A 13,432-nucleotide genomic window follows, 5' to 3' on the forward strand; every position below is an offset into this window, starting at 1 on the left:
CAAAATTATTCTACAAGTGAGAAATATATCTTAAGTAGCTAGCGTAGGAGAGCTGAAGGAGAGAAGAAGCAAGCATAAATAAGTTGGAATAGCACATAAGTGATAGTGATAAGGCTAAGTAATATGTTGTGGAATGTACTACACCTTAACCATTGAGGACATGGTTTGGATACGCTCTTCATTTAGAGGCCAAGCCTAGTGACCATCATGTTGAGTAAATCAACACACAAATCATGGGGGAATTTTTGAAAACGGGTTTTCCTTACTGAAGCTTGCTCTATTGGGGTTTTCCTCGTGGAGCCTTCACTATGTGCGCGCACACGCACACGACAGGGGGAGCAGGGCGGGGGGGTGGGGCATCTCTTGCAATTGTCATGAATTCATATGTCAATCATACGACATTTAGAGATTTTGATTCATAATTTGGACAAGGGGTGAGCTATCCTATAAAGCCCTTGAAATTGGCATATGTATTGTACTTTTCTTCTCATTTTTAAATGGTAACCACCTCTAGCTTTTGATTAATATATATTCATTTTAAGCACCAAGCATGTAGCCGTCAATGTTATTTGTATTGCAAGTCGTCGTAGTATGTGAAACTCTGAATCTTGGTTAAAATTGTTCATTGTCCACTATATGCAGTGAGGTGCCCACTGACTTCAAGAAAGTCTGGCTTTTGACACAATTGCACTTGTGGTCTCACTAATGCTCACTCTGTGGTTTCAGCTGAAAAGCGGCCCGGGCGGGGGGACCGGGCGGACTGGTCCGGAGGAAAACGCAACTTTTTTTTGCCCAATCCATGCACACCACAACAGACATACCCTCTCTCTTGCACCGGCGCGTATGAACCCAACCTTGAGCCTTTTGCACATTTGGGGTGCAATGGGTAAATGCTCATGTGCATGCAGAAGGGGGTCCATTTAAAGCATTATAACAAAGGCTTGCAATTGGCACGCATGGACAACAAAATTTATTCATTGATCAGCCAACTCTTAGATGTTTGTGGACTGGATGTGTGTGTGTGTGTGTGTGTGTGTGTGTGTGTGTGTGTGTGTGTGTGTGTGAGAGAGAGAGAGAGAGAGAGAGAGAGAGAGAGAGAGAGATGACCCCAAAAAAATGTGGTACATGGATAAACCATGAAGCACAAAATTGCAAGGTAATCGTGTTAGGCAAATAAGGGAGCTGGTGAAATTTTGATCTGTGTCCACCAGTGCTTGCCAAACAAAAGGGGGTAAGTTCCCGAGTAGATTTTGAGCTTGCCTTGAAGAAACCCCGCAAAGTTTTACAAGTTTGTCAAAATACCAGCAAATGCTTCAAATCTAACGAGTAAAGATTTTAAGTGTGCCCTCCCTTTCTTTGGTTACAAAAAATGTTTTCAGCTAGCTCTGCTGTCTACAAAAAAGACTACATTTGTACAACAAACAAGCCAACCTACCAAGATTTGCAGCTTACACAATTATAAGAAGAAGGCTGCATAAGCCAATTAAATATTTGTAATCCTATTAAAAGTGAATTAACCCATTACAGCTTAGAATTCTCACCAATTAAGAAACCTGGACACTCTGGCAGCAACTTTCTGGAAAGAACTGCAAACCTGCCTTCAATACAGGCAGAAACCATGCACTCAAAAACGATGATACATGCATGCAAGATTCGCCTCAACCCTGTCACACACTAGAGTCCTGGGGCGCCAGGCCGAGCCATCCCGCCTCGCAAGCCAAAACCTTAGGACAAAACATACATAGATGCTTGCAAGAGACAAGGGACAGTAATGGATAGGTAACATGCAACTTTATATATCCACAAGAGTGGACAGGGGAACAAAGCATTTTTAGCATCATGACTTGCATGACTAATGTAACGCTTTGCATTATACATTAGTCGAATCCGATGCCATTGCTTTTAAAAAGACAATGTAGCTACAACCAGATGTTACACAAGGGAGTGCATGTACCTTCAATCGCCCCTTCATCCATACAGTCCTCATGCAGTCCTCCCCTTCATCCATACACTGGTGAACCTTATACGTCAAGCTACTCGATATAAAAACCAATAAGTATTGGCCTATGTGAGGCTAAAAGATTCAGGGTAGTCCGTCCGAAGAAGTCCAAAAATAAGCTTTTTCAAGTTGAAAAACATATGTTTGTTACAAATGTCTGATACCAATCCCCCAAAACATACTCATAAAATAACACAGCTTTTGATTCAATTATCTCTACATCTTTCACTTGAGGGAGAGAAAAAAACCTAAAAATGCAGGGCCATTACAAGGATGTCAAGCCTCCCCCATTTTGATTGCGTGACACTTTCCCCTGGAAGAACACTATATAACGACTGTACAAAAAGCTTTTGGGTACCTCAGCCACAATGTGCTTTATATTACACTCCCCTCTCACCAAGATAGGATTCACACATTACTTACATGCAGTTAATAGAGAGTTCACCACATGTATGACTAATCTGGTGCTGAGAATGAGATCTGCACTTAAACTGGTGGTGAGCAACGCATGAAGATTGTTGTAAAGTTTTTCTAGAAAGTGTCGCATGACATGTGGAGGGAGTCCCGGATCATGTGGATTCAATGCCAGTGCTGCATCTTTGATCCATGTGAGTTTCTTGCTAGTGTCGTTACCAAGATCACAACCAAGCTGCTGAACTAGTGCCAACAGGACACCTTGGCTCAAGGGCAGTGGTGTACTCGTAAGGAGCGTTTCCAAGTCCACCTGCAGCGTCATAGTACAGAGTTTATTTAGCTTTGTGGAGAAGGCTACCTCTGCAAATAACATTCTGCAGATTAATTTTAGTGCGAAAGTGGTCAATCGCTTCTCGAGAAAATAGAGGAAGGTCAAACTTAAGATAACGGAGCTTGACCAGCTGCAAGTTTATATTGATCTGCAATGGCAGGGCTGAAGTTGCAAATGAGGATAAGAGCTTTTAGGAAGAAGGGAGCTCGGTGATTTTGAGGATTAGGTAAATGCTGCATTATGACTTTTTGTATTGAGTAGACCAATGTATGCAAAGCTACCAAAAATGACCGTGTACCTATATAGTACTATGAGATGACCTAGAAATATAGTCTGACAATTTTACCTGATTGCATAACCAAGAGACAATCCCCACGTCTGCTAAAGAAAGTGATTTGTTGAAAGCTTCTTCAATTTTTTGCTCAGAGAGCAGCCTTGCTAACTCTTTGGTTGGATCCAAGGACTCCTCCACGTGCTGTACGGTCATGACCTGCAATTTAGCTTAGCAAAGTGGTTAGGTGTCGCTTTCTTGTCCCTAGGACCTCACCTAGCACATGACTTTCAAAACATCTGTACAACCGGAACAGCAAGCCATGTGCCCCAAGTGGCAACAGTTCTACCTGTAAGCTTGCACCATTTCAGGCTAACAGCCCTACACTGGGTTTTTGCAACCAGCTTCTTGCCTACTTAATAGCATGAATGACATGGAAACCCCGATGGTGGTCGTTCTACCTGCAGGCCATTTCAGACTGACAGAATATGCCAAATTCCAGTCTGTGACCATTGACAGAGGAGCTCAATCAGGCTGCAGCAATTGTCTTCTTGCCTGGTGGGTAGCATGCATAACTAGTGGGAATATCGTGTAGCTCTCATTCCCAAGTCAACTCTCTCTTCCTCTATTCTAGCCAGGCATGCTATGATCACACCAAGTAGACTATCTTAGGTTTCATAGATGGAAATTAGGATTCAAAGATTCCCTGTTCATTATTATAGGTTGATCCCTGCGTCTGATTAGTAACAAGTTAATAGCACTATTTGACATAAATTTTCTAATACCCCAGCAGCGTTTGTCCAAGGTCAACAGTACAGCCCATCTGATAGATAGCCAAAAAAAACACGAGATGGATCAGGAATCCTTGAGGCTAAACACCCACAGAGAGGTTTACTGTGTCAAAGAAGAGCGGGAGCAGGGAGGGGGGTTGTGAAATCAGGGCCGAGCGTCATAAGCCAAAAAATCCAAGAGACTGAACAGTCAAAAATCTGAATCTAAACAGTATAGCAACATTGCATTTCAGTCCATGTGGCCCCACCATAACGTGGAATGAGAACACACAACGGGAAGGGCCCCAATCAGGAACGGGGCCAAATGTATGGAAGGGGAACGGCTTGGAACGGCCCACGGGAGGCATGTAAATACTCGAATATGCAATTAATGCCTCCATGAAACACTCAGATAGCCCGGGCCAAAGTGGCTTGGCAGGTCAACGCTCTTCCTTGTTCTCAAGGAGGGCTTGGGATCATAGACCCAGCACAGCACAGCAGAGCCCTTCTTGGGAAGTTCATCGTCAAAGGACTTCTTCCAGGTGAGGAGCCCTAGAAGGAGTTCTTGCTACAGCGGCTTCGTGCTAGGGTGCCTCAGGCTGGAGGCCCTTGGCGACCCTCGACCAGATGGATCTTCACAGAGATGCGCAGAGTTGGCTTGAGCAGGAGACTGGAGGACCGCTTCGCTGTGAGTTTGCTCCGATCTTGGGAGTATCTGCGGCGAGGCCTGGAGCAGCGTCAACCTACTTGCACAGAGGAGCGCCTGAGACAGCCCCTTGTTTGGAACCCCACGGTTAGCACTCAGAGAGGCCACCTGGTTGGTAGTCGGCCTCATGTTTCCTGGGGTCCCATGACAACGGGTCCAGCACGCTCTTTAGGTGACTGGCTACAATTTTCAGGCTTGTCAGAGGAGCTGCAGGGCTTTCAGCTTCAGGGCATGAGAGGGGTGCAGAGCATGTGCCAGGACATCTCAGAGGCTCTCGAGACGGCAGCGCCCCAGATGGATGGGAGCCTTTACGCGACTGGAGGTTCTCATCTCAGTTCGGGCTTGCTCAGAGACTGTACCCTCCCTGTTTTTCGAGATACAGGGTGAGGGACGCTTACACCGAGTTGCAGTAGAGTGCTATTTTCAGAGGATCCGAGTGGTCGGCATCTGTGGGAGAACTTGTGTCATCGATCCTGACCCAACAACTCTTGAGACTTGAGACTGGACACTGGAGACTGTGGGCTTGGGAAAGCTGTCCACTGGCACGAGTACATTGGGATCCTAGAGAGTGGCTTTGGAGGGACCCTTTTTCCTCTCTAGACCACCCGGGTGTCCCTTTCTTTCAGTACATTGTTCGACTGGGACGTCACATACTGGCAGCACAGAGAGGCTAGCCCTGCGGCAGCACCTCATTGGCAGGAGGAGGATCTCACAGCTGAGTTCTTGGCAGCTTTTTAGGAGAGATTGTGGGACTCCAGACAGCCAAGGCGAGTCACTTCGTTCCAGTGGCTGGTCGCACACAGAGCTACAGCAGTTGGGAGCTGGCTTGTACATAGTGGTCTCTCGGCCGCATGTGCAATTTGTGACCATCTTGTGGAGAGTCACCTATGTCTTTGGGACTGTCCTTTGGCGCAGCAGGTGTGGCTTCATGTTCTTCGGTTGATGCCTGCTCTTTCCACGGCTCGGCGGTACACCTGGGGGGCAGCTGCTTGGTCCACTCTCACAGGCCCGGCACTTCAGTTTGAGCTATCTTCCACCAGCAGGATGATAGTGATGCAGGGGGGGCGACCTACACTCCAGCCTGCCACAGAGCTTACTCCACAGGAGTGGTGCAGTGAGAGAGAGGAATGCTGGGAGCTCATCAGTGGCCTGACACTCTGGTTCATCTGGCTGCTTCCGCATCTTTGAGGCTCGCCCTGTACCACCAGTAGAGACTGTTTGCGATCTTTGGCTAGAGCTGATCCACACTCTCAGAGGACAGCTCGAGAGACTCCAGGGCAGCTCCGACCGCATGTGGGAGCGCCGAGAGGCTTTCCTTCGACTCTGGCGTCCTTGGCCTTTTTTCACCACAGTCCAGGGTGTACTCAGATGGCACTATCGTCCACCTGTGTGGCTTTTCTCTCCTCCCATTTCTTGATTTAGCCTTATTGTACATATGCTGGTTTTTCATTAGGAGGGTCTCCCCATCATGGTTGTTGTAGCCCTCTCCTGAAGAGGTGGTTGTAGCCCTATGAGCGGTTTCATTAACTAATAGAAGGATCTTTTTCTCGGAAAAAATTGCCTCCATGAGACTAAAGCTTCTATGGATTCAACCTTGGAATTATGCAATTATTGCCTCCATGAGACTACAGCTTGTATGGATTCAACCTTGGAGGCTTAAGAGAGAGCACTGCCCAAGCCATGGCCAGTCTTCTAAAACTTTGACTTTTCCAATCGACTACCATTCCGGTTGCGTTCCAGTGGCTTTCCGCTGTTCCAGAATGGGCCATTCCGGTTACAACAACTGCTCAGGAACGTCGAATGTTTCGGTGGGGCATATCTGGGGCAGAACGCCGGAAGCTGGCCCAAATTGGGTGTTCTCTGTTATTATTTGCGCCCACTCCCTTGTCACAAAGAGAACATGGAGTAGCACGTCCCATTTCTAGCCCAGCCCAAACGGGAATTCCCACGTCCGAGCGGGATGTACTGTTCACTGGAAATACCGATCTGATGGCTCAATGCTGGCTCAATGTGCAGCTACTATAGGGTTTTCCTTCAGCTGCAAAAGGGCTATGGGTCTGGGCTGATCTCAGAGGCTATAGACAGGGATCTGGTGACCGGATGGCAGATCTGCTGCTGAATATCGAGGGCCAAAAATCATTGAACTTCTGTGCTGTTTTCCCCTCCTTGGCACTGCTAACATGAGGCTGCCACTAGTCCTCCAAAACGCAGGTGCAGCCCTCCCAAGAAAGGTTGCAACCAGCCACCAAAACCACAAGGTCTAATGCTTGGAGCTGATCTTCACAACACAGATCTGCAATCAAGTCGCGACTCGCCCCTTGAAGGCTTGAGGATTCTGAAGACGAAACCTGGCTGCAAAAAACACAGAAAGAGAGGGTAGTGTGAAGCCCTTGGCAGTGTCACGTGCGCACTTCACTTGTGCTACGTGGGCATGCTTCTGCTACAGTCTAGCATGAGTCATTAGCTTAGGACTGAGCCTGGCACTTGTGAGCTTCTAGCAGGACGTGCATGTCCAGGCCGGTCAGAGTTGCATACCCTCTCTTGCACAGTAAAGCATTTCAGCACATAGGCAATTTGCCGCGTGAACCACCTCTTATAGAGCATTATATTAATAAGTGACTTTTCATTTACCCTCGTTGGAATGTAGGTAGGGCAAATGGCTAAAGGACCTATAAAAGAAATCCTTTGGGCATCACTAGAAGGCAAAGGAGCAGTGAAGGAACCTCTCAAAAACCAAGCCGTACCAAGTGCCACACGAACCAGCAATTCTCCATCAGCGTTTTCAACCAGCATGATCAGCGTTTTGAGCCAGCATGATCGCATCAGATTTTAGCCCTTAGCTCGTTATGGTTGCAGACCCTTGCCATCGAAATCGCTAGCAGATTCCGGTATTCAGTCGCAGCGTCGTCGACATAGAACCCATCAGTACCTCATTGTCGTCGTTGTCATCATCTACATAGAACCCATCAGTACCTCATCGTCGACATAGACCCAACAGTACCCGTCATCATCGTCGTCGACTCCAACAGTACCTCGTCATCGTCGTCGACATAGAACCTCTCAATACCTCAGTACCCAGTAGTACCCAGCATCAGTACCATCACTATCAGTAGCCAACATCAGTACCCATTAGCATCAACACCTCAGCATTTAGACATTGTATCAGCATTGTGCAAGAATAAAGAAATTACTTGCTCTCGCAACAGAGCAAGGGGCCCTTGAGGGTTTGAGACCCGACATTCATGTCGTCTCTTTTCTCTCTCTCTTTCTTTCAGTTCAATTCAATTCTTTCGAGTGAAATAAAGTGTCCCTTGTGTTTGTGCGGAGTACTAGATCCGAGCTAAATCCATAAACACTTCCGGTGCACCTGACATTGGTATGAGAGCTCTGTGCGTGCTTCAACTTCGCGGACTCGAGGGAAGAACCTAAAGAAGAACCCCAAGAACCAAAGTACACCAAGAACCCAAGGAACCTCTCTCAGTTTTTTTTTCTGAAAAAATCTTCGACTCCCGATCATGGACTTATTAGCTCCCATCTTCATTGCCATGTCTTTGAAGGAAGATCGACATCAGATACACGAGAACCCCGATCTTCAGTACCAAGATCTACTTGCCTCTTATGCGGATATGAAAGGCGTTGGAGACGGGATCCCTAAACCTCTTCTGCATTCGCATTCGCATTCGCATGTACCGTGCATCCACTTCTGTCGACAAGAAACCCTTGGAAATACCTCCGAGCCTCCTTACCCTTCAGCTTCACCTACAATATTTTCACGACAGGACTATTCGAGTGGTAATACTTGCTCACAAGCTAGAGTCAAGATGAAGGCTGGTATTCTGCGACAATACTAAGGCTACCTAGCAACTCAGTTGGTCCGTGTCTACATCACAACAAGACCTGCACCACAGTACCCACGAGTTTCATGGAGTTTTCATTGGTTATGCATCCACAAGCATCAGAAGCATTCAACATCAGAAGTACAAGAAGTATCCACAGATACAAGTTCGGCAATTGTGCCTCACCTTTAACAGAGGGGATGTCACGTGCGCACTTCACTTGCGCTACGTGGACATGCTTCTGCTACAATCTAGCATGAGTCATCAGCTTAGGACTCACCCTGGCACTTTATGAGCCTCTAGCAAGAGGTACATGTCTAGGCCGGTCATAGTTGCAAACCCTCTCTTGCACAATATAGCATTTCAGCACATATGCAATTTGCCGTGTGAACCACCTCTTAGAGTGTGACTTTTCATTTACCCTTCTTGGAATGTAGGTAGGGCAAATGGCTAAAGGACCTATAAAAGAAATCCTTTCGGCATCAGTAGAAGGCAAAGGAGCAGTGAAGGAGCCTCTCAAGAACCAAGCCGTGCCAAGTGCCACAGGAACCAACAGTTCTCCATCAGCGCTTTCGGCCCAGCATGATCAGCGTTTTCAGCCAGCATGATCAGCGTTTTCAGCCAGCGTGATCGCATCAGATTTCAGCCCTTAGCCTCGTCATGGTTGCAGACCCTTGCCATCGACATCGCTAGCAGATTCCGACATTCAGCCACAGTGTCGTCGTCGTCGTCGACATAGAACCCAAGAGTACGTCGTCGTCGACATAGAACCCATCAGTACCTCATCATCGACATCATCGTCGTCGACATAGACCCAGCAATACCCGTCGTCGTCGTCGTCGTCGTCGTCGTCGTCGACATAGACTCCAAAAGTACCTCGTCCTCGTCGTCGTCATCATCCTCGTCGACATAGGACCTCTCAGTACCCAGCATCAATACCCATGAGCATCAGCATCTTAGCATTTAGACATTGTATCAGTACTTGCTCTGGCAACAGAGCAAGGGGGCCCTTGAGGGTTTGGGACCCGACGTTCGGTGTCGTCTCTTTTCTCTCTCTCTTCTGTCTCTCTCTTTCATTCAATTCAGTTCAATTCTTTCGAGTGAAGTAAAGTGTCCCACGTGTTTGTGCGGAGTACTAGATCCAAGCTAAATCCATAAACACTTTCGTTGCACCTAACAGCAGGGGTTCTTTTTCGGTCTTTCTCTTATGCAGCTTGTCTGAAATCAGAGACCAAGGGCTTCATTTATACCAAGTCGGTAACTGGTTTGCTAACTTTTAATCGCTGAATTTTGTCACTGACTTCTGAGGCTGACTTTCCAGCACAGACTTTTGCCAAAGTGCCAATGCCCAAGTGATAGAACTACATCACAGAGAAAGGCATACACATGCTCGCACACATCATGCTTCGCGATTCTAGCCGGTACGAGACTACGAATATGTATCTACTAGTCTAAATCTACACAACCGGTTGCCCAACTACACCTTACATAATCATTTGTACAAAAGAGGGGTAGTTCTAGCTAATCTAATAAAACTATTCATCCATGTCAGGCCCGCAAACATTTCCACAAGAGTGCCGGCACACATTCCCCTAGGTTTTTCTAGTCTAGGGTTTGGCTCTGAGTCGTCCGTAGCATCTCTACGTGGCACATTAAGCCCATGCGCACATGATACGTAACATCTCATGAACAAGAACCAAAGGACGGCCTTAAATTTTCTTGCATTTCTCGATTGGGAGGTCTTTGATTTGATGCCCCATTTGGCCGTAGGTATAAAACATGCACTTCTTCTATACTTAAGTAACGACAGAGTTCTTGTCAAGTGGCCACAAAAAAGGTTATTTGCCCCATTTGGCTGTATGTGTGAAACATGAACTTCTTTTGTACTTCAATAACGATAGAGTTCTTGCCAGAGTGGCCACAAAAAAGGTGGAGTGGACGATGTTACGTGCACATCTAACCCTATGTGCATGTGGACAAGCCACTTCATGACAAGGGTTCAATTAGCTTAGAAAGTGTTCTGGCACCTTTGTGAGTCTGTTCGCAGACCGTGCATGTCCAGACACTTAGAAGTTGCATTTTCTCTGGTTGCACACAGCATGATCATCAGATTACAGTCAATACCCAACGGAGCATTTTACAGTGCATAGAACCTATTTTCCCTATTTTAGCCATTTTTCACTTATTATTAATAAGTGACTTTGTTGGAAAACTAGGTAGGGCAACTTTGGCAAGTTAATATATAAGAAAGCTAGCGCTAGCACTTTCTGGTAGAAGAGGCAGCAGGGAACCAAGTTCTGGCAGTGCACCTTCTCAGCAAGACCGGCAGGAGGACTTAGCGTTTTTCAGCCATCAAGATCAGCCTAGTGTTTTCAACAACTGCAGATCAGCCCCAACGTTTTGCAGGTTGCAAATCAGCCTGGTGTTAGCAGATTCCCTAGCGTTTTTGCAGCAGATACCCTCTCAAGCCTAGCGTTTTTGGAACAGCAAATCAGCCCTAGCGTTTGCAGTTTCTTGGGCGACAGAACCCACTTTTGCATCAGCGTTTTCAGTTTTCAGTAGTTAGACTACGCACCGTAGCCCTCAAACCTCGCAGATCTTGCCTTCCCACAGTAAATCCTCGCCGCACGGTCAGATCAGCTTGCGTTTGCAGATTCAGCCCTCTATTCACAGATTTCAGCATCTGCGTTTTCAGCGCATCGTCGTCGCGTCGTCGTAATCACCGTCGTCACCGACACAGAGTCGGAATTCAGCAGATACAAGATTTGCAGATTTCAGCCCCTAGCATTTTCAGATTTCAGCCCGTCTCGTCGTCGTCCTTATCGTCGTCGACATCGTCGGCAAGTCCATTGCATTTAGACCATTATACGAGGATTGTGCAATCAATAGTAGACCTCTCTCGCCATAGAGACTGGGGCCCTTGGAGGAGGGTTTGACAACATTCTGATGTCGTATTCTTCTCTCTCTATCTCTCAGTCTGAGCACCTTCATTCACAGTGTTTTTCCACTTTGTTTGTGATCATTTGCACTCTCTCACTAAAGGAATGGAAGGCTCTCCCTTCCATAAGTAAAAGGAACCCTTGAGCACAGTTCGGAGCACTCATCTTGAGCAAAGTTCAACATTCACTTCCGTTGCACCTTACATTGGTATCAGAGCTTTGGCAGTGTTCTGTATCACTCAAGGATTTTTTTTGCTTGTTGCAGTCGCAAGTAACCCAAGTCCACTTGGGCGTGTCGATTCCTAATTGTGTTTTGAAGAGTGACAGGAAACCCAAGAAAGAAGGGCTTGTCCAGCCTCCCCTAGTTTCTCTTTTCACTCATTGAGAGCGGACCGTGCACTTAGTGGCCGGCCAATCAACGTGAGGTGAGAAAAAGCAACCTTGGTGTGAGTGCAAGGCCGCCAAGGGGTGCAAAGTACCTCTCAGACTTCTCAGAACCCACAGAACGGTAAGAATGGTAACTCTTCTAACCAATCTTTCTCTAGTCTCTCGGAAAAGAACTCACAAAATGAATCTAAGGGTAACGCTAACACAATTGCTAAACCTAAGCTCACCCCATATGAAAAAATAGCACAAGGAATTTCAGGAGGATATATCACGTCAGAAGAACAAAGCATTTATTGTAAGGAAGGTCGTTGTTATCATTGCACATCAAGGGTCACATAAAAAGAACATGTCCTAAGATTAAATCTAGCGAATCTAAAGAACCCACAAAACCCACATCCTCTGTTAATGCCATAAATGAGAACACTAGTGTGACCCAAGTTTCTCATGATCCTCCCATTGATGAGTCTCTCGTTAAGTGTTATGGTCATGTGAAGGGTCAGCGTTTTGTCATATTGTTTGATCTAAGCAGTATGCATGATGTAATTAGTGACTCTCTTGTCGAAAGAACCCGAGGTTAGCAAGACGTCTCCTTTCGAGGTGTCGGGCTTCGCTCCCGGTATAGACTCTCGTTACACGAGAGTGCCTTGATGTGTTATTCACGGTTCAACAAGTGTCCTTCCGCAGAAAATTTGTAGTGTCTCCTCTTTCGGATGTGATATGCTTTTAAGCATTCGATGGTTTTGTGAGCATAACCCTCTTATTGATTGGGCAGTCAATCCTTTCACTTTCAATGCCAAATGTGACTCTCCCATAGTCATTCGTAGGGAGGAGGTTGTTCATTCTTCATCTCTTGTCGAAAGAACCCGCTTGGAGGTTAGCAAGACATCTCCTTTCGAGGTGTCGGGCTTCACTCCCGGTATGGACTCTCTCGTTACACGAGAGTGCCTTGATGTGTTATTCACGGTTCAACAAGTGTCCTTCCGCAGAAAATTTGTAGTGTCTCCTCTTTCGGATGTGATATGCTTTTAAGCATTCGATGGTTTTGTGAGCATAACCCTCTTATTGATTGGGCAGTCAATCCTTTCACTTTCAATGCCAAATGTGACTCTCCCATAGTCATTCGTAGGGAGGAGGTTGTTCATTCTTCATCTCTTGTCGAAAGAACCCGCTTGGAGGTTAGCAAGACATCTCCTTTCGAGGTGTCGGGCTTCACTCCCGGTATGGACTCTCTCGTTACACGAGAGTGCCTTGATGTGTTATTCACGGTTCAACAAGTGTCCTTCCGCAGAAAATTTGTAGTGTCTCCTCTTTCGGATGTGATATGCTTTTAAGCATTCGATGGTTTTGTGAGCATAACCCTCTTATTGATTGAGCAGTCAATCCTTTCACTTTCAATGCCAAATGTGACTCTCCCATAGTCATTCGTAGGGAGGAGGTTGTTCATTCTTCATCTCTTGTCGGAAGAACCCGCTTGGAGGTTAGCAAGACATCTCCTTTCGAGGTGTCGGGCTTCGCTCCCGGTATCGACTCTCTCGTTACACGAGAGTGCCTTGATGTGTTATTCACGGTTCAACAAGTGTCCTTCCGCATAAAATTTGTAGTGTCTCCTCTTTTGGATGTGATATGCTTTTAAGCATTCGATGGTTTTGTGAGCATAACCCTCTTATTGACGCAGTCAATACTTTCACTTTCAATGCCAAATGTGACTCTCCCATAGTCATTCGTAGGGAGGAGGTTGTTCATTCTTCATCTCTCATTTCTAATGTGCACGCGAAGATT

At 46.5% G+C, this 13,432-nt stretch overlaps 1 protein-coding gene across 1 annotated transcript in view; it reads right to left on the reverse strand.

The window, feature by feature from the left end:
- Positions 1-2,100: 2,100 nt before the first annotated feature.
- LOC147454515 (varicose-related protein-like) overlaps positions 2,101-13,432 on the reverse strand; it is a 97,648-nt gene continuing 86,316 nt past the window's right edge. The window contains exons 12-13 of the mRNA XM_086516447.1: positions 3,091-3,234; positions 2,101-2,723 (exon numbers count right to left, since the gene is read on the reverse strand). Of these exons, the coding sequence (XP_086372573.1) occupies positions 2,415-2,723; positions 3,091-3,234 (453 nt within the window). The 3' untranslated portion in view covers positions 2,101-2,414. The remainder of the gene's footprint in view (positions 2,724-3,090; positions 3,235-13,432) is intronic.

Source organism: Adiantum capillus-veneris, chromosome 7, assembly GCF_014529385.1.
Source record: "Adiantum capillus-veneris isolate H3 chromosome 7, ASM1452938v2, whole genome shotgun sequence".
In the NCBI taxonomy this organism is placed as follows: domain Eukaryota; kingdom Viridiplantae; phylum Streptophyta; class Polypodiopsida; order Polypodiales; family Pteridaceae; genus Adiantum; species Adiantum capillus-veneris.